General features: G+C 42.5%; 1 protein-coding gene across 5 annotated transcripts in view; it reads left to right on the top strand.

Moving 5' to 3' along the window:
- The window catches only part of aplp2 (amyloid beta (A4) precursor-like protein 2), a 61,234-nt gene that overhangs the window by 13,795 nt on the left and 25,765 nt on the right, over window positions 1-21,674 (top strand). For all 5 annotated transcript variants that reach the window (XM_084352117.1, XM_084352116.1, XM_084352114.1 and 2 more), the window contains exons 2-3: window positions 15,505-15,678; window positions 17,539-17,668. In XM_084352117.1, coding sequence (XP_084208243.1) covers window positions 15,505-15,678; window positions 17,539-17,668 — 304 coding nt within the window. The remainder of the gene's footprint in view (window positions 1-15,504; window positions 15,679-17,538; window positions 17,669-21,674) is intronic.

Raw genomic sequence — 21,674 nt, 5'->3', positions numbered from 1 at the left:
AGCCCCGGGTAAAACCCTCGGTGTAATTATCTCTTTATCCCTGCAGCACACAGTTATCGGTTATTTCTCTGTTGACTGATTTTAATGTGTATACAGCAACCCTTTCAACAGACACCAGCACACACCTTTTTTGCTTATTTTGTTGTAGTTGCATTTGTGATATTTGAGACTCAAATTCAGTTACCCCTCTAATAAACTCCCTCAGTTCAAATGAAAGCAATTAAGTAGCAATCAACAATATAAAAGAGCCTTGTGCCATTTTTATTCCTCTTTATAAAGCTGTTGTGGAAACTCAGGTCTGTAAAAGTCAACGCAGGAGAGAGAAGCATATCATTTTTTTATGATGGATAATTATTAAGATAGTTCAGCAACAGATAGCATGGTGCAACATTTTCTCACTTCCAACTTATCAAACACAGGACCTTTGGCCAGCGGCCCTCAGCTTCAGACTATGACACTGTTCGGACCCGTCTAGTTTCACTTTTGCATGTACAGGGTTCACTAAAGTCAGAGTCGCTAAATCTGCAACGTCATACAAACATATCACATGTTAGTTTTGGACTGTGAATGTGGTCGAACAGTCGTAGTTGGGTTAGGTTTAGGAAAACATTATGAGTTATCTGCAGACAAACTTTTCAGTTGATTTGAGTACGTAAGTTTTGATTTGTAAGTTGCATAAAAAATTCAACTGTGACTTTTGGTATCACATGGGACTCCAAGTTGCATCTCCTGGGTAAAAGTCTTGTGTCTGACCCACCCAACCACCATGATCTCTTCCTGTTGCAGATTTTTCTTGGTCTTTATACTACTATGCTAGCGGGGTGCCTCCAGAAATTACCCTACGGGGGTACCTACAGCGTCATAGTTTGAAGCCACTGACAAAGCAGCCTTATTTAAGTGTTGGGAGTGAGAACGAGCTGCAGACTGCCTGTTTCACACTTCTGTCCTGCCTTCCCTCTTCATCTTTGCTCCTGCATATCTTGCCTTGTTCCCGACATCTCTTGACAGTGATTGGACTAACGAGGAAGCTGTAGTCAACCCATGCTATCGCTTGACAAGTCTCTTCCTAAATCTGGCAGCATATGCTGCAAATAGTACACCCTGAGCAGAACTGAGACAAATTTGCTCCCTTGCTTCCTCCTCATCCCCTGTCCTCTCTCTGCCTCCTGCTCTCTAGCCAGCTAGAAACCAATCTGCTCTGTATTTACCTAATCTAACCAGGTAGGCAGGGAAAACCAAATGCAATATTATGATGGCTGTCGATGACCCTCAAGCTGTGTGTGAAGGGAGAAGAAATATTCTAGGGAGATGTGTGCAGTCTAAAATCTGTGTCAAGAGGGGCCGTGGGGGAAACGGCTCTTTGGTCCCCTCCTGCTCCTGTGCTGCCCGGCGCTCCTCGCTTCACTGGAAGCCCCTGGCCTCAGAATAAAAGAATAATGAAACACAAGATGCAGCAGGCATCCTGATGTCGACCATCAGGCACTCACAAGCAGGCATCTGAGCAGCAGCTCTGTCTGTCTGTCTGTCTGACTGACGCCGCAGATAACAGCTGAGACAAAGATGCCGAAACTGCACAGTACTGACAATGCTGGGTGTCTCAGAAAATGTGTCGGAGGGGGAAAAACACTGTGAAGCGAGGGAAGGGGAAGGGATTAAAATGGGGAGAAGTGAGGACCTTTGGCCTGTGATGTCATAGAGTGGCTTAGCTGTCCACACCAACAGGCGTTTTTTCCCATGACTGGCTGCCCTTTGGTCAGTCGGACCTACGTTATAAATATCTGAGCTGCACTTTGCACAAGTTAATGGGCTCTTTGGTTTGTCTCTCTGTAAAAACAGTCATGCAGTAAAACCTCCCTTCCAGGAACATAACAGGTTTTCTGTGAAGTCTCCCACAAAGACTTTATCTGATTAATCTGACTGTGCAGTAACAGTGAAAGCAAAACACAAGAGCCCTAAAGTCTCTATCTTACTCGACCTCAGTGACCAGGGAAACTTGTGTGGTTTGTGAACAAGTAAACACAACTGAACTTCAATTGATCGGCTAAACTCCCTACCTCTCTCCAGTAGATACCTTTTGTGTGCACGGCGACAAATGCTATTAATCGTGTTCACAGGTGGGAAAAGGTGAGGGTTTGTGTCCTTCCTGCTGCAATTACAACTGTTAGTCTGAGTTCTGAACTGCTTTAGCCCTGAATTACAAAAGGCATCACCTCTGTTTGTTTCAATGAGGCCGATCTTTCAGCGCCGTGTGGGATCCAATCCAGAGGGTTCAGTAAAAAAAAAAACACAAGGTCGTCCTGCAAAAGCTTTTATAGTCTTCTGCACAACCACTAACATATTGCTTAACCTGACTTTTTATAAGGGCCAATGCTAATAAATAACTTTTCTAACTAATCTAGGTCACATGGACAGCAACTAACTAATTATTGAAATGTCATCAACTAATCATTTACTTTAGTTTGCCATGTTTCTGCGTATATGACGTTAAAGTCGCCAAGTCATGTACCAACATTTTCTGACTGAGGGGTGCTTTCCCAGTTGACTAGTCTGACAACACGTGAATGCGCAATTCATCAGGCAAGGACTTGCAGCTACTAATTAAATACATGCAATCGCCCATTCTTGGTAGATCCCTTTTCTAACGCAATTGGCATATTTTTCTGATTACCTTGTGGTTGTTACAACAAAAGATAAATAACTGCTGCAGCAATAACTTATTAGAGTTGTAAAATAAACCCGCTGTGCAGTGTTCTGGCATCTGGAAACTTCAAATAGATCTACTACTTAAATTGGACTTCTTGAATCACGTTTCATGTCTCCTGAGTACCTGAAGCAACACACACTCACCGAAACAACAGTCCCTTGCTGTTTTAACAGCAATGAACTCATCACTGGCAGTTGAAAAGATGTGTCTGTAGGCTCAGAGACACAATGGCAGCAGACACAACCCTCGGCCTACAACAGAGTTTAACACAAGTGACAACATCAGTAAATCCCCCAAATGACGGTTGTATAATAGTGAATGAATTGCACTTTTTTAAACTCATCAGAATTATGTGAATTTACAGACATTACCAAAACAAAAATGACATGATTTGCATTGACATGGCTCATGTTTCTTGGTCAAAACTAGGTTCACGAAATACATAGATTTTTCTAGGGTCTTGCACTTCCCACCATAAAATCACGATACAGTGAGAAACTGCTGTGACAGCAAACCACTGCACATCAGAATCACTTTAAATCCCTAAATGAATACCACATGAGCAGGTTATTGCCTTTTTTATACTACCTTTAGATTTGTTTTGGCTGAAAATCCCCCCCGAGCTCTCAATTACAAAACCTTAATATGAAATATGTTTCTAATTAGGATGAGACCACTTAACCAAAAACTGTAGCGTTTGCTTCATGTTTCGAGTGTTTATTTCTCTCTCTGTGAACATGGTCTGTTGGTGTGGGCAGGCCTGGAAGACAAGACCCCACTGGCCCACCAACTGGAGCCACTTATAAATAGCCCAGAAGCACCTTCTCCCCAGTGAAAAGGCAGTGTGCCACAGGACAGAAAAAAAGTACTTTGCTCTAATTAACAGTGTTTTTCTCTTCTCTTGGCCTAGTATCTCTTCACTTCACCACATTTACATTTAAAGGGCAGGCTTTTAGTTGACACTCTTGTCCACGGCCACTTAAAATGAACACATAGGATAATTAAGAGATCAAAACGATTAAAAGCTGCCCACAGGGGTGAGAGCGACCGTGCCCCAACAATATTCTTATGATAATACAATGATCGGTTAAGTGAGACGTGCAGAGGAAATATGAGCTAAAGAGCAATGTCAAAGGCATTTGTATGAGAGCAATTTATAGCAAGCAGGGGAGAAAGATTAGAGAGAGAGGATATGATTGAGCAGTGAGAGGGTGACATGAGGTTCTTCTTGAAGAGATGAATTTTCAGGCTTCGCCTGAAAATGTGAAGTGACTGTGAAAGCCCACTAACAGGGCCCCTGCTGCTTGACAGCGCTAAATTCGGATATCTCTGGAAGCTTTGTGTAAATATGGTAGGGTGATTTTATTCCTAAGCAAACTCTCAACTATAGCTGGTAGACACACACGCAAGTTTGTCTGAAATGCTCGAACTGGACTACTTAAGCCAGGACATTCAAGAGCAAACATGAATCACATACTTTTGTCTTTGTTAAAAAAGTGCTTCAGGTGCCTGAAACTAAAACACTTGAGATCTTTGCCTTGTGCCACCCTCTCGCTGCGCTGCTACTTGAAATTTTAATACCCTTGTACCTCACCTTCCAACTATTTGAAATATGACAGCATGTGTTGTGGAGCTGAAAAATACTAAGTACATCCTCACGGCTGGCTCCTGGAAAGGGTTTGTGGATGAATGAAGTAACTTTGTTCAGGTTGTTTGCAGGCCCTTAAACGAGTACTGAACTTAACACTGTTTTTGTTTATGCTTGACTTACCCGTTGGCAAAATGTAGATTAACCTAACTCACTCTAATAGCCATATTCCTACATGAAACCTTCCTCTACATGGGACCACTACTTACCTTTCCTTACTTACCTGGAAGGTTTGAGAAAGAACAAGATGATTTGTGTTAAAAAAGCATTACATTTGTATGTGAAACCCTGTTTTTCAAAGTTGGACCAATTGCGTTATCTCCAATAAAATGTGAATTTGAATTTTGATTCACTTTGACAGCTGAAGTGGTTTTACAGTCGGTTGCTTCTGGCCACAAAACACTTGGACTGACTGTACAGACGCTACCAGGAACTCCAGTTTCGCTTGTTTTCACCCTGACTGATCCTGTCACAGAATCATACACCTCAGGGTTGATACATTTACTTTCAAGTGAATGTGTAGTGTAGATCTAATCCTGTGTTCATCTTGTTTCATCAACCTTGTTTCTATCTATGCAGATGAATAATGCAACAGAATTGAGCATTTAATCAAGGAGCTTGAGTTGGTGCAGTTACAACCAAGACCAGACATTTGATCTCTGGCTGACATTTTCATCAAGATGTGTTTTTATTCTTGAATTTAGTGAAGTGAAAATTAGGACTGTAGAGACGGTTATTTATTCCTTTACAAGAGAGTATTTTGACTTCCCTCACGCTGCTGTTGACTCTTGTTCCTGTTGTGTCCCAGTCACATGGTGAATAGTACATTTGAGAGAAATGTCAGCCTCAACACTTAACCTGCTCACATAAAATCGCAGAAGCAGTCACCACACTGTCAACTTGGCTGTACACCGACTTTCACCCAAGCTCACCTGGAGTCCTTCTGTGCGACACTCACCTGCTGTAACTCATCCTAAAATATCTACCACCGGTTACTTTCATTCTCTCTGATCGTGATGCATCCCAGAGCTCAAGCTGTGACTTACTGTCTGCTAAATATTTTAACAGAAACCAGCGGCAGTTGGCGCAGTGTCTGCTCATCATGGGGAGCGACATTGCTGAACACACTGATGCACACTGCCATGGCAATGGGCACAGTTTATTTTGTTGAGGAGGGGACTGAGCACAGACATAGCTTTGTGTACTGTATGTCTGCTATGTATGTGTGTGTCAGGGGAGATTTGTGCGAGCCTATGGAGCTGAGGGTCATTTTCGTGTTTGCACACAAGGACACGGTGTTGCTGAATGCACCAAACAGGGCAGAGCAGCTGTTGTTGTGAGTGTTGTCCTCTGTGCTGTTCACACAGCCTTCGACAGTACGCCTCCCATCTCCTCTGCCACACTGTCTCATATGCCAGTCTCTCACAACTGTGGCCTCATTCCCTCTTTCTCCATTATTTTTCCCCCTTTATCGAATCTCCCCTCCTCTTTTTTCTCCTTCCTGTCCTCTCGCTCTGTCGCTGTGAGCTTCTGATTATCTATCTCCCCGCTTTCTTCTCCCTCCTCCTCCTCCCTGCTCCACTTCTTCAATCTGTTTCTCTCTTTTGCCCTCGCCTTTTCCCTTCTCTCTCTCTCCCTCTCTCTCTTTCCCTCTGCCTCTTTTTCTTCTGCAGCCTCAATGTTCCTCTGTGTGAATAGCTGGGATGCTTTTGTAGAAGGTTTCCATAGTGATGGGCCATTTGAACAAGTCGTCATTCACGTCTGTTGGCTGTAAAGCTGGAGAGAGGCCATGTTATCTCCCCCTGACACACAGGCAGACCTGTGCCACTCAATCACCACAAACTGTTACCCTGCAACCAGCGAGCTGCTACACATCTTTTTAGCCGGAGCTTAATTACGAACACGTCTCGCTTCTGTTCATCGCCCTTCGCTGAGCATGGCGACGGCAGGGTGGCGCTCAGTGAGATCCAGTCGCAGCTCAATCATAGCTTCTCTTGGAAACTATTAGTCAAGTGCATTTCAAGGTGGAACATGTAGAATATTAACACCAGTAAATAATTACCACAAAGCTGGATGTAATTAACTGTGCAGTTAATACACAACCCTGCTCCATCTACCCTCATAAGCAAAGGTGGACACAAATGCCAAAACCCTGTTTGAGACGGGAATCAAAGAGATTTAGACGGGATTTAAAGATGCAATGTAATATTTTTTGCATTAAAATGTCTAAAAATTACTTCACCTTTGTTTTGTATTCGGTTGATTATTGTGTACTTACATTATCCCAAATGATTTGATCAATGTTCAAACCGAGATTAATCTGTAATTTTATTAATGGTGCATTTAATTTGGTCGCCTGTCGCAGAGAGTGAGGAATGAAGATGTGAACGAGACCAAACTTAACGTGAATAAAACTTGAAAACATCACCGTGTCCATGAACACTTCTGCCTGATACGATATGTTTTCACCACAGGAGGTTAATGTAAAAGCAGAGCACCAGTCTCAAGAGTTACACAGGTAGAAATGTACTCTCAGGTACTTCCCTTTGAACTCTCCTACCTCCGTTTCCCCTCTGAATATTGTTTAGTTGGCCGGAGACCTGAAAGGAAATACAGGACATGGTTGTGTCAGTGGTATTTCCATTGTTTCACACATTGGTACAGCTCCACACAGTCTTAATAACAAAGGCATGTTCAATCAAGCACAGGTTGAGCGGAAAGGATTACAAATAGGCTTACCGTCTGAACCGGGGCTGGTACCGGCGTGTCATGGCCGTGCCACCGTCTGTCATGGTGGGCATTGGGTGTGTGGTGTTTTTCCACTCCCCTGTGACAGTTCGGGGCAGAAGGAACAGCGTACTTTCCTCTCCTGTCCGGCCCGTCTGGCTATGACTGATGGGAGGTTAATGAGCCCCGCAGAGGTGACCGCTAGTGAACAGAAACATGATGTTCAGCTTTCTGTGGAGCATCTCCTTGTCACTTCAAACTCAGAGACACACACAAGCTTACAAACTAATCTCATGGTTTCCTTGAATGCGTTCGGTAAGTTTTCACACGACTTACGTGTGTTGAAACTGCATGAAAACATCTGATATGGGAACAAAGTAGATTGTTCACAGATTTAAAAGAAGAGACACAAGTGAAGAAGTGGAACGTGAGTGACGTCTCTTTAAAGCGGGAAGAAGGATGCCACACAGAGTTTACGTGAAACTGTAAATTTCACAGCTTGAGGTTGTTTTTCTTTGGAGGCAGAGTGGAACTGACTGGACGCCACTGTCTCCCTAAACGGCGGGGGTGTTTTTCACGCTGTGGGTTGGAGCGGTGACTCATAGGGCAATTCCAGAGTAGACTTGGGACACTTCAAATGGTGGAGACAAAAGGCCATTTCACGGAGACACAGGAGCTCATTTGCATTGCAGTGAGGGGTTGCCCTTTTGATTCACAGTCGAAGAACATGACACCTTTTTTTCCTTTTTATTAGTCTGTTTTTACTGTCTGCCCTTTGGAGGGTGGGAGGTGGTGGAGGTGTTTGGTCAGTGGGAAAATGTCACTGTCCCTCTGTTGCTGAATGGCCTCCCCCCCTAATCTGCTATCTATTGCTGCTGAACTGTTTGTGTGTAGTGATGGTGTTGGTGAATCAGGCCCTGGCCTTCCCACGACTTCACCGCTGGGAGAAACCACAACAATGACACACAGCCTCATTTGGGGGGTGTGTGTGTGAGTGTGTGTGTGTGGATATTGATAGATAAAGGGTTATAAATGAAGTATTTTGTATATTTGTATTGACATCCATCTCTGAGCAGAAAAGCATCCTCTGCTCTGTAATGGACAGAAATTTATATAATAATAATACTAATTTAAAAAAGTCACAGAATTGAACAGGAAAGCGTATTTAAATAAGAGCTGAAATGATTTGTTGATTGACCAGAGAAAATAGTCAGAAAGCTATTTTTTCATAATCAAGTGATCTTTCAGTCATTGTCCAAACGAAACTGTTGAAAACATGTCCTGAAGTCTCTGAATCCAGTTTCTCAAATGAATGGAGTCACTGCTTCTCTCAATATCTCTGAGATTATTAGTCTATGGATTGTATCAAAAAATGTTTTGTTTCATCCGACCAAGTAATTAGTTTGTTTAAAAAAATAAATAAAAAGAATGAATCAATAACAAATAACAATAACGCCTGTGAGAAACAATCATTTTCATTATTAATTAATCTGAAGATTATTATAGTTCTTCAGTGTGAAATGTCAAAAATGTGTAAAAAAATAAAATAAAAAAATCCTTGTCACAATTTCCCAGAGCCCAAAGTGACATCCTAAAAATATCTTATTTTGTCACACAAACAGTCAAAAACCCAAAGTCTCTTTATTTTCTGTCATAGATGGCGGAGAGAAGCAGCAAATCCTCACATTTAAGAAGCTTGAACCAGCAAATTTTGACACTTTTGCTTATAAAATCACAACAGTTGGTGATGAATAATTTTCTTTTGAACGACTTTTCATTGCTGCTCTAGTTGTGGCCTTAAACAAGAGTTAAGTGCTCTATCAGAAAAAAAGAAATCCTGCTTCCCTTTAGGTCATCATATCTGCTTTTCTTGTGTATAACTGACCTCTTAAAGCGCCACCTGTCAGCACTATAACATGTTGCATTAAATCTATGTATTGTAATTCTCACTCGGCTCTAACACTGTCAGCTCATGTAAACATCTTAACCAGGTCGTATTACTCTCATTAAGCTCATAATCTGAATAAGCAAAACTTGATTAGAGCTTTAATGCTCACCAGCAGTTCAAACCTCTGCTGCAACGTACAGATCGTTGTCTTTGTTTCAGAGATTCTGGTCGGTGCCACAGTGATCGCAAAGTGAACCGCATGCAGTCCTGTGTTTTGAAAATAACAGCATGGATACCGTTGGCAGGGAGCAAGACATTTCTTTGCAGTGACAGCATTATTGCAATCAATACAACTCGAGTTAAATCGCCCTCTGAATTCTTTAACGTGAGAAACAATAACACAAAAGTCCATCCATTTTGTTCACTTAGCCCCATTTCCTTTTGCCCCACTATATACTTATAGGAATGATGTTTTTACAGGGTCTGAAAATGTCACAATCCTCCATTTCAGAACAGCTGAAAACATCCAGAAGTATTCAGGAGATGTTTTAATAGACGGCCATTAATCTGAGCACATGGCAAAGTATTCCTAATCAGTTGCCCCTTCATACATATTGTAGTTATTTTGTTTCATTGGGTATTTGATTGTGTATGTAGTGCATTTTTAAACTACCCCACAGGGAAATTCAGTTGTTGCAGAGGCAACAAACACAACACACAGCAGCAGCACGTGCTAGACTGAAAGCAGAATGTAAACGCTGTAATTGTTCCCCTCAACGTATTAGCGGTAATTGCAGTGAACACTGTTTCCTCGTACACATGCAGGCTTTTTATTGGAAGCAATAAGAAGCGGAAGTCAATATTGACTTTATGCCCATAAACATATAGATAATTTATCCTGTACATGTGAGTGTGTGTGTGTGTGTGTGTGTGTGTGTGTGTGTGTGTGTTGCCCTCTCACCAGTGCCTATCTTGTTTAAGTATTAAGTCACCACAGGGAAGGATTAGGTGGATTAACGATGCCAAGCATTTCTCTACACAGTCACATGGACACTAAGCAATCTGGGAACCCACGTGTGCCTCGTTCTGGAGCTGCTTTTATAAGGCCTAGACTGTGACGATGGCTTCACCATACCTGCCAAAATTAGACGAGTTGCCACCGCTCAGTGAGGCCTGCACGGTTTATGGACTGGTTGACAGAGGAGCTGGTTTTGTATGCAACACAGGCAATTTGGCAGAAATTGTGTTTGTCAGAAATGTCAGCTGCACTAACCTGTTCATTAGAGTGTTAACAGGGGATTTTTTTATGGTTTGTTTTGACTGCTTTAAAGTTAAAGTCTGTGCTTGTATTGGAGGATCATTGCAAAGCCTCAAACCCTGGAGATTTGAGCATTATGACTCTCATTTATTTATTTCCCCCACTATCCTCTCGTTGTGTGTCCTGAGCTCACACTGCTGAAAAATGCTGCCCTGAGTGGTTGACCTGAGACCACACACACACTCATACGCTTACACACACACACAAACACACACAGATTGGATTAGCTTCTTTGGATCTTGCCCAGACGCTGTGTGGTAGGTCATGTAATAACTGACCCGTACTGGTCCCAGGAGGGTTTTTCTAAAACCTCATTAAAGAATACTACCTGTTTGTAAAGTTTGTGCCTGCAGACTTGGATGCACTTTCCTTTTTCTATTATTCCTGCTGGTGTCTGCATACACTCAGCATTGTTGAAGGATATCAGGCTTCATTTCCTCCTTTTCAGAACATTTAGGACAGCCCATTTTCCCTCTTTTATTCCTGTACAGCACAAAAAAACTGCTTCCACGGACTCAAGAATTGCCTGAGCTAAATCATCTGTCAAATTAAATGTAAAGCCTGCATTTGGCTTCGTCGTAGTGTCTCTGATTTATCGTTATTTCACTGCAGCTGTGCATTCTTTTACAATCTGCTGCCTGTCAATCACACTGCAAGAAAGTCTCTGGGAAATAATGCTGCAAACGACTGAAACCTTACTCTCACGCTTATGTGCTTCTAATTGTTTTTGATAGAAGTGTGACACTGTGAATGTTGCAACAGTGAAAAACAAGTTGAATGTATATATGCATAACAAAATGATGGACAGTGTAATTGAAACTGTAAAAAGGAGCTGTAACTTAAAATAACATAACTCCCAAGCTTTAAGTGTGACCGGAAAATGTTTTCCAGACAGATTTACCGCTAATGTGTGTGTGTGTGTTTGGGTTGCTCATTAGAGATCTAGACTCATAAGGTATATTTATCCGTTACGAGGATAAAAAGGAGTGTTTGTTTGTGTGTGCATGATGTTCCATGCGTTATTTCGCGATGAGCACTGTCGTGCCTCAGCTTGTTTTATGTGAAACTTGGCTGGAAACACAGAGCAGGCTAATAAAACGTGTTTGTGTGCTGGAGGCAGACTGAGAATGCAGCGACAGACTCGTGTGTGTGTGTGTGTGTGTGTGTTTGTCTGTGTGTGTTTGCTGTAAAGAGTGAAAACGAGCTAAATGATCCTCAGCCCACACAGCTTTTGACAAGCGTCTGTGGTGGCAGGCCTGTCTCTCCTGCGCTCACGCTGCCTCACGCCGTTCTTTATTGCATTACAGTCTGCGTTCATTTGAGAATAATATGTCAAGCCGGGACGTAAGCCAATCGGCACACGTTCCCTGCTGCCGTTGTCTATTTACCCGATTTGCCTGAGCTTTCCTCGTCTTACTGCCTCTCCCTTTTTTTTCCCCTACCTCCACTCCCTCTCTCCCTCTTTTGTCTCTCCCTCTGACTAAAGCCTCCACATTGCAGCAGGTGTTCACACTTACACATGAAATAACATCTCATGGTGAGTCAGTAATGAGAGATGGATGCTTGGTGAGTTACACTCGTTAGGTGTGGCGACGTATATTTCCAGTAGCTGAGAGTTTGTGTCTGTCGGTGCCACATTCAAGACCGTAATCCGAGTTTTTCCATATCCATAAGAAACCAGGCAAATCAATCAGCTAATGCAATAGGGCTGCAACGATCAGTCGATTAGTCAACTATCTAATTGATTTCCAAATATTTTGACAATTGATTAAATGGTTTGAGTAATTTTTTAAGTCAGAATTCTCTGATTTCAGCTCCTTAAATGTGATTATTTTCAGTTTTCTGTACTCCTCTGTCACAGTAAACTAGATATTTTTGGGTTGTGAACAAAGCACAACATTTGAGGACATCATCTTGGGCTTTTAGAAACACCGATCAACATTCAGTGACATTTAAATAGACCAAACAACTTACCAGTTAATTGAGAAAACACTCTGCAGACATATTTTAATACAAAACAGCTCCACATCAACATGAACATGAACAAGAGAAATGAAATGAAATGGAAAATACCCTATAATCTTGTCCTTTCTCCGTCAGATAAAATTGAAAAGATGCATTTTTGTATATTTTTCCACCCACGTTCTTTTTCTCTTCCCGTAACCTGTCAAAAGGTTGCGATGACTCATCTTGATCCCAGTTAGTAATATGTAAGTCAGCCGTAGCTTAGGGCGATTCATCTTACCCTTCTCGTCTTATAAAACCTTCAGGTCTACCAGGGTAAATTTGCCCCAGCAGTTACATCAGCCTCAAAGTGTGTATCTGGGTGTTGGTTGGCATCAGGATCAATATCATCAGCAGCTCTATGCACCAGAATTACAACCCTGATTCGAAAAGGGTTGAGACGCAGTGTCAGATAGACATAAAAACAAAACTCCACAAATCCTTTATGAGCTATATTTTATTTAATACAGTACGAAGACATGATAGTTCATGTTCAGTCTGATTAACCGTGTTGTTTATTCGCAAATCACTATGAATTTGATGCCTGTAACTTAAAAGTGAGAAGAACCACAGCGTTGGATCAATTAACTAAACCTGAAGGCAAGTGATCCTCCAGGGCTACCGCCAGTATCAATTCTGTAGTCTTAGCTTTCACCACTTTTGAACTTTAAAGTGAAGTCACTTTTGGCATGAAGTCCTGCCCTGAACTTCTGCTTCATGTGGAAACACGAGAAACCGCAGAAGCAAATCACTGTCAAAGTTATTTCATGTGACCTTTTAAGCAGAAGTTCAGTTACATCAAATCACAGTCAGATGAAAAACAAGACCAAAACTCTTCCTGTAACTAGATCTCCCTCTGAGTCGACTTCTACTTCCTCTCATTTTTCTTCTTCCGATTCCGTTTCACTGACCTTCAATGGCCGATGGAACAAATTGGTCTTAGATGATGTAAAAAATTGTGACGATGACACTTCAGCCGTGTGCTCGGCTGGTCTTAGAATAAATTTCTGAGTCATGGTTCTCCAAGGCTGAGTCACGACAAAGTAAGGTTTCAGAATGAGACCAAACTTTTAACAAACTTGATTATTTATCCTGCAGTAGTGTGTCCGATGCCAGTCATCCTTCTGGTTCAGGTGTTGCAGGTGATGAGACCATAGACGACACAAATTTCTTCTTCTGCGCAACTTCTTGTGCTCTCTGCTGCCCCCCATGGCACCTCTCTTTGTGCAGGTCTCTTGTCTTAGGCACTACAGGCATGTGACTGCAGACTTTATCACATGAGTGGAGTGATCGGGGTGCTGAGAAGGCCCCAACATTTGATTTTCCACAGCCGCAGAGTCTCATTGTGGTCAGGCTATCAACGCCTCCCTAATGTGCTTCTCTGCTTCCCTCATTTCCACCCCACCTCTCTGCTTCTCATACACCACGAGCCAATCTCACAAAGGAATGAGAGGGAGGAATGAGAGGGAGGAGAGCAAACAAGCCTGTGATGGTGCAGAGAGGGAGGAGTGGAGGAGCAGGACAAAGATGTGGAGATGGAGGGGAAATGAGGTTGAATCTAAAGATGTTGTGCCTCTAGGACCAAATCAAGATAGTCCGGTGTGTGTTTGCTCGCTTGTGCCGGTGTGGCTGAATGAATGCTTTGTTGGGCTGAGTGTACGTATGTGTGTATGGCTGAGGCTGTGCTCAGTTTATGTGTGTTGGTGTATGCGTGCAGCAGACTCAGCTCTGGCTGGCTCTGCAGCTCATCACACGCTACAGCCAACTGCTGATTACACAGCACTTGTTTTGTCCTCACTCTACTCTGTTCTGCGCCTATTATCAGCCCGAGAGCCTGCGCAGAATTAGACGGAGAGCTTTGTCTAACACGCTGCTACTCAAGTCTCCCTCTTCAGCTGTTTTCTCCTTGGGCTGTGCGCTGCAGAGGACACCTCTGCGTACGTCTCCTCAAAGCTGAGGACCCGGCAAATGGTCAGACATCCGAGTCCAACAGCGCTCGCTCATTCCCTTGATCTCTCTCTGGGGCTGAAGCCTGTTTACTCAGCCTGATGACATTATGACAATCAAGAGCGGATCAGTTCCGTTCCACTTCCTGTCTGGAAGCTCCCTAGTGTGTGTTTTGGGATGGTTTGGCATGCACAGCTACATCGCCTCTCTGATTCATTAGAGTTTCCCGTGCTGTGACACCCCTAGCATCAGGCGAGTGGTAGCAGGCCGTGACTTATTGTCTCAATGAGGAGCTGATGAGCTGACTGATGCTAGCAGTGCACCGTGTCATCTGAAAGGCAATCATGTGGAAGCTGATTACACAGTGGTTTGGGACAGTTGGTGTCCATTTTCTATAGTGAGTGGTATAAAGTTATTTTCAGAGAAGGACGGGCAGACTGGGTGTTCCTATTTCCTGCTTGCCGATGGAAGAACTGCAGGGTTCAGTAAAAGATGGCAGGAAGGACAACAGGGGGGGAGATAGCAGATTTCCTCTCATGATCATAGGGCTGGAAGGTAAACAAAGATGAGGTATTCTGCTAGGAATACCTATGAATTTGTTTTTTAACAAATTCTGTGTTATCTCTCTACACATTTTAATTAGATCATTTATGTTGTTGTTCTTATGTGTCTGTACAACAGAGCTGATAGTGGCTCAGGAAGCACGAGTATTTACTTCGAAGGATAAATGATCCATCCTTTGACGAAAGATTCTGGTCCCGGGAGGCCTGGATGAGCGTAGCTCTGCCCTCAAACAGGAATGTCCTGGTTTGTGAGGCATGACGGACTGCAGTAACTTCCTTCTCTCTTGCTCTCTGTGTGCAGCCTCTCAGTCACTCAATGGGCATCCGAGCAAAAAAAACAAAAACACAAATCCAATCAAACCCCTACTCGTTTAACCATCATCTTAGCCAAACATTCCCGAGGTGCATTTAATTTGCCTCTGCACTGATTCGCAGTAGCAGCCAAGCGTTGACAGCCGTTCTGATGTTGCTTCATCACATCTAGTTAGTTCAGCTATCCATTGCAGTACATGAGCGGAAACTGCTTTATGTGTTCAGACTTCACAGCAGGCTCCTGTGTCAGGCTCATAACGAAATTTATGAGAAAAGCGAGTGGGCAGACCGTGTCTCAAGTCTGTCAGCCACAATACTCCCCAGCTTTAATGGGCTCTATAATGATTGAGTGCATTAACCGTCATTTCTCTCTTTCTCTTTGTGTTTCTGCAGGCGCTAGCAGCCAATGCGGGCACAGGGTTTGCTGTGGCCGAGCCACAGGTGGCGATGTTCTGTGGAAAGCTCAACATGCATGTCAACATTCAGACCGGCCGTTGGGAACCCGACCCATCCGGAACCAAGAGCTGTGTAGGAACCAAAGAGGGTGTGCTGCAGTACTGCCAGGAGGTGAGTCATCGTGACACAGACACATCTCCAATCTCCTTCCTATCAGTCTCATACACATGGTGAAATTCAAGCACCCAAAGTCAATTAGAAACAAAGTGGGTTGTCAACACGGCTACAATCAATAGTCATAAAACCTTCATTTCACCAGCTTTGGTTGTTTTTGCTTCTTTTTAAATCCCTGGTGGTAAGTTGCACACGACACGTTAACAAGATTTTACTCATTCTGTCTTTGCACCTTTCATTACTACAACGTTCCCGACTTGAAGAGCCTGTGTAAAAGGGGCAAATTAAATGACTTAAGGGAGAACTGAGAGTGGAGGTGCTCAGCCATGTACAGAGGTGCCATTATCCATCTTTAATGTTCCTCTCTGAGTTCGATGTGACGAAGGGTTTGTCACGTGAGAATTTTAGGTTTTTCGATTTTGTCTTGTTGATTTTGAATCGTTCATTTCTTTTATTTCGATTTCATAATTTCATGGGATTATTTTGCACATTTGCTGTGGTTGTATTTGCTTTTGCTCCACGCAGGACATGTCGTTATTATAATTGCTGAGAATGTACTTGAAAGAATAGTTTGATGTTTTGGGAAAACGCTTATTCACTTTCATGATTCAGATGAGAAGATCCAAACCACTTTCATGTCCATAAGCTAAATATGAAGCTCCAGATTAAATCAGTGGTTTTCAAACTTTTTCTGTCATGCCTCCACACCCTGGCAACGGCGGATGTTACTTCTATAAATCATTAATGGGGAAGCTACTAACAAAACAGTCTAGAGTTGGTTCAGGTTTGCGATATAGCCTTTCAAGCATCAGAGCAATATTGTTTGTTGATGTCATCACATGAATTATATTCAAGCAGCCGTAGCTTTGAGAACCACTGGACAAAATGAATGCGATATAATGTGTTTAGATGCGCTGTTAGGCAGATTTTGTTACATTTAAACGAGGCTATGTTAGCTGTTTTCACCTGTTTTCAGTTTTTGTGCTAAGCTAAGATAATTGGCAGTAGCTTTGCATATAACGAACAGATATTAGAAATCTTCAAACTTGAAGGAAGAACGTGATTGAACATATTTCCCAAAATGTTCATTTCTTTTAAAACAAAATTAGCGCAAATTCTGCATCACCCTGTCCTGGATTAGCATGTCAACCGAAGATTATACCTGGTTTGTTGAGAACATTTCGGTTTAGCTGAGTAGCTTTATAGTTCATGAAACAACGATGTAAGATGTAGAGGAGTTAAACAATAATACAAGATAAAAAGTATAATATGTGAAATGTATTGCTGAATAGGTCTACGAGGTGAGAATAGGTTAAATTCAGTTAGTGAGCTGTAAAAAGTTTCATTTTCACTGTGATTTGTCATTAAAGAGACCGTTGAGCTATTCATGAAAGAGTATAGCGGGCGGCATTTCAATTAGCAAACCCAGTGACTGTCATTTTCTCTAACTTTCTCTACAACAAAGGACGTGTTTTTCAACGATATGGATATCCTCGCTCTTATTTACTTTTCCCTCCTTCTATATCTCCAAACCCAAGAGGCTGCTGGTATTACTGTCACGGTTTATTATGCAGCCGTCCAAGGAAAAAAAGCACGGCTGTATATTTTCAAGCAGCCTTCCCCACAAGCTTCAGTTGCATTTATTGATGACATTTTGATGGCATTTGGGGAAAGCGTAAATTGCACGCTCTTTCATGGCTGAGCAGATGGCATCTAGAGAGTATAAAGTGTGGATTAAAGGATCCCATCGAAGCTCCACTTATCATACCTTCCCTCTCTCGCACACACACACACACACATAGAAAATACCTCTCTCATTATTTCATATACATTTTCTGCTTCTTCTTCTTCCAACAGATGTATCCTGAGCTGCAAATCACAAATGTGGTGGAAGCCAACCAGCCAATTCGTATCGAGAACTGGTGCAAGAAGGAGAAGAAGGTGTGCAAAGGACACGCCCACATTGTGGTGCCTTACAAATGCTTAGGTAAGCTTGTGCAGCACACTTATAAGTAGTTCAAGGGCTGGGGGAAACCACTCTGAGGGCCGTGAGTGGTCCTTCATATCAGGTGTTATCCATCGTCCACCCTCATCTGTGTTGGCCCTTAGTTCAACGTAAAGGAAGAAGAGATTACAATACTTCTTAGCCATAGGCAGAGATGACATAGAGCAATAGTGGAGTCTGATTCAGTTAATCCTGGCCTTGAGCTGCAGATTGAGCAGATCCTCACCGGATAGGAGCTAATGTCTCTCGGAACGGATGGCGAAGTGGGGGGATGCTATTATTGCTGGGGAGGCTTGTTGAGCAATAAAGCACAATCTTATTTCCCCCCTCAGACAGTGGCCATAAACTTACACAGACACACAGGGTCAGCGAGAGGGAGGTCTGTGAGGAGGCCTGCTTTATTACTCCCCATTTCACCATTCGCCCGTGCTGTCATACACACCTCTCTGCCTCCTCTGTCTCCTGCAGCATCACTGTAATCAGCAGTGGCAACATGGCTATATTCTGGTTTATTAAATGTCAGATAGAGCCTCCGACTCTTCAGGCCTCTGTGTTCCCTAACTTACAAGAACACAGTACACTCCTGCTGCCTCTGAGGATTGCAGTAACAGAGAAATAGAGTTCTGAAACAAGGCTCCTCTCTGTACTTGTAAAGCTATGTCAGGAAGGGAAAAAACATCTTCCTCTGTGCTGCAAACACTTTCCGGCACCCTTCCTCTGTCCGAAAAACCTCTTGCTGATTGAGTTGTGCCGCTTTCCGAGATGAAAAAGCTATTAGCAGTTCCACCGGACTGTGAAATGGGCTACCATTCAAGAGAATTTTTGGCAAACGCAAAGAGGAGGCTTTTGGGAAATTCATGGGACAGCAAACACCACAACTGGAGTAGCCACTCGGTGGCTGAGACTTGAATACAGATGAGAGAGCTTCACATGCACAATCAGTCTCCAAAATTCCCCCCTCATTTAACATCCAGAAGCTGTTTCCCTCTAAATACCTGCCACATCTCATAGCCTCTGTGCTCCTGTCTTCACTGTGGCCGGCCGCTGCGTCCATCAGCAACCTAAGACCCCTCATTATGATTCAGCAACAGTGCCATGACTGCCATTTAATTAAAACAATCCCATTACCTGCGCTGAAATAATTGAATAGCTTCATTGCTTGTTCTTGCACATTTTTTTGTCATCATTGTTAAAGGTCTGCACTCTCATGCCCCATCAAATTACGTGTGCCTTCTCTGCTGCTCTGCTGGGTTGCAAATGAGGAGCCTGAACTGGGAGAACAGAGGAGACAGATGGAGGAGGAGAGATAAACATAAGGTGTTGGCTAGAAGGAGGCGATTGAGAGGGCTTCTGCTTAATTATGTAATGGAGCATGTTAGGGGCTTAATTGGAGGGCTCTGATCGTATGCTACGAGCCACGGCGTGCCTCTGCCACCTCACCGCGCCTCACCTCTGCAGCCCATTATTCGTCGGCCGTCTCTGCCATATCTTGTGCAATGAAGAGTGATTTTGAATTATTAATTATTTGCGATGTCATGTAGTGTTCGACAGACATGAACACCAACGAGTTTTTGCCTTATATTCATCGGTACACATTAATTATAGTAGAATCAAAAAGAAGACCAAAGGGAGAGGGGCTATGTCTTGAAGGATATGATTAAAAAGGCCAGACCAGCAGTCATGTCAAGTTAATAGGTTTATATGAATAATGCAAGCGGTGAGGAAGGAGCTCAGTGTAAAAAGAGAAAGAGATGGGATGTGCTGTATCCCATCTATCCACGCAAAGGCTCAGTCGCAGAGCCACAATCCGTCCGTGTTTCCTGTCCCCAAACAATGACTCTGCAAATGAATGTGATTTTTGTTCCCTGGCACTTTAATCCCTGCAGCATGATGTCTTTGTCAAACAGCAGAGGATTATTTTAGAGATTTTTTTTTTTATTATTATGTCTGGAATGGTAAAAACAGTGAGCAGCAGATGTGTAACCCGGTTGTTGGTTAGCATGCACGGTAGGCTGTCTCTAAAACAAAGCTGCAGCAGCTTCAGGCTGAAAAGGGGCAATGCATGTAGGCAAGTTTACATTTAATGTCTGTAACTTTATATATGTCGAACTTATTTAACTTCAGTGATATATTGAGCCTTTTTCTTATCTTAGCTTAGATTTTGACCTTTGAGCTACTTTTCACCTCGTAGACTTCAAAGTGTTTTAAGGCCGTGTTTTGGTGGAGAATTTAATTAGCAACATTGACAAAAGTACTTTGCCTTTCCTGTTGACTGAGGATGTTGATATAGCGAAGGGCAGGGCGCACAATGACAAATCCCGATATCATCACGGGGGCTGAGTCTTGTGATTATGAATAAGCTGATAATGGATACAAACTCAGGCTTGTTTCAGAGCACCACACCTCTGGCTCTTTGTACTCCTTTGAACTCTAGAAATGTTAAGAAATGACTCCGAACAATTACAAATTATTGTGACAGCACCACAAATCTAAACATACAAGGGACTTTTTAAGGTTGTGAAATAGTCTCCGTTTAATACTGCTGCTTTTTTTATGACCTACAGAAGCAAACAAGACCATCAGGGAGAAGATTGGATATTTTTTTAAAAGTTATTACAATTATTCTTATCCGGGTTGGATGAGTCATAAAATTATAAGTCATAAAATAAAAAAACATTAATTTATGATGGATGGCTGAGGATGAATTGATTAATCCTGAAGCCTGAGCAAAGAAGCTGGTCTGTAATCTGTTGGTACAATACAGAACCAAAACAAAGTTATTATTCTTACATAGCCGCAATTACATTACCTCATCGCTAACAGCTGTGTTTGAAAAAGGAAAAATAATAATCAAAATGCATCGCATCTTTCTTTCACTCACTTTCATAACAAACACACTCACCAGATCAAGATCTTGAAGACAGGATCCGGTGGTGCTCATACTGCTTTTGTCCACAGGGACCGCCAGAATCAACACAAAATAAAAGTTCCTTGTAGCCGCTTGATCATAAATGAAAGGTTAGTTAAGGATAAAGCTTATGCAGGTAATGAAGCACTGGCTTTAAGGCTTAGGTGTTGCCTGTTGTGGTAAACATTTAAAGATAATGGGAAAAGTTCTTTAATTAGCGGGATGTTGAACCCAGGAGTTAAATGCAAATTCGATTATGTTACACAAACCTCCAGCTACCTCCTGGACATCTGTTCCATATAATCCTTTTATGTTGGCAAATCAGATTTTTTTACCCTTTAATGGCACCATTCATGTTGTAAACAAGGACTATAAGTATAAGTCAAGAACTAACCCTAGACAACAACTACATTCAGGTAATTTGAATAATGATTCATAATGCTGTTTTTAACATCTTTCATGTTTTTCGATAGTAGAAAACCTTAATATTCGTAAACTTTATGATTTATTATAAGCTGAGAAACACCTAATAGTGAATGTTGTACTTAAAACTTGTACATATACACATGTTCATGACTCATAGTTAAGTGGTTAAATAAATGAGAGATTTAATCGCTGAACAACTTATTTGTATTTTTCAAAATTCTCACACTGATCCCAATAAATTTCATTACAGCATTGCCTCCTTTGGAAAGTCCTTGAAACACAATAGCCGTGTTGTCGACGAGCAGATCTTGGTTGGTGCTTAATTGAATTCACCGCCTCTCAGTACTTAAGGTATCAATGGTACATTGGGTGTATTCCTACCTTCACACTCCCTAGATGGCTGTAGTGCAGCCAGTCTGGGCACTGGAGAGTGTTAGCGAGGGTGTCTGATAGGCGGAGGTTAAAGGAATGGCGGATGAATAGAGTAGGTGGAGAGTAGGTCACTGAGAAAGAGGAGTATGTGCTCGCATACACACAGATAGTAACACACAGAGCAGGAGTGCTTGCGAGGCGCAGCTGCTCTCCAAACACCGCCATCCATCACCCAGTGCAGTGTGACTGCATACGGGGTCTGCTGGAAACCCACTCCACCTC

Source organism: Pagrus pagrus, assembly GCF_965226575.1.
Source record: "Pagrus pagrus genome assembly, chromosome: 4".
In the NCBI taxonomy this organism is placed as follows: Eukaryota; Metazoa; Chordata; class Actinopteri; order Spariformes; family Sparidae; genus Pagrus; species Pagrus pagrus.
The sequence above is the reverse complement of the archived record's forward strand: the minus strand, read 5'-3'. Positions and strand labels throughout refer to the sequence as shown.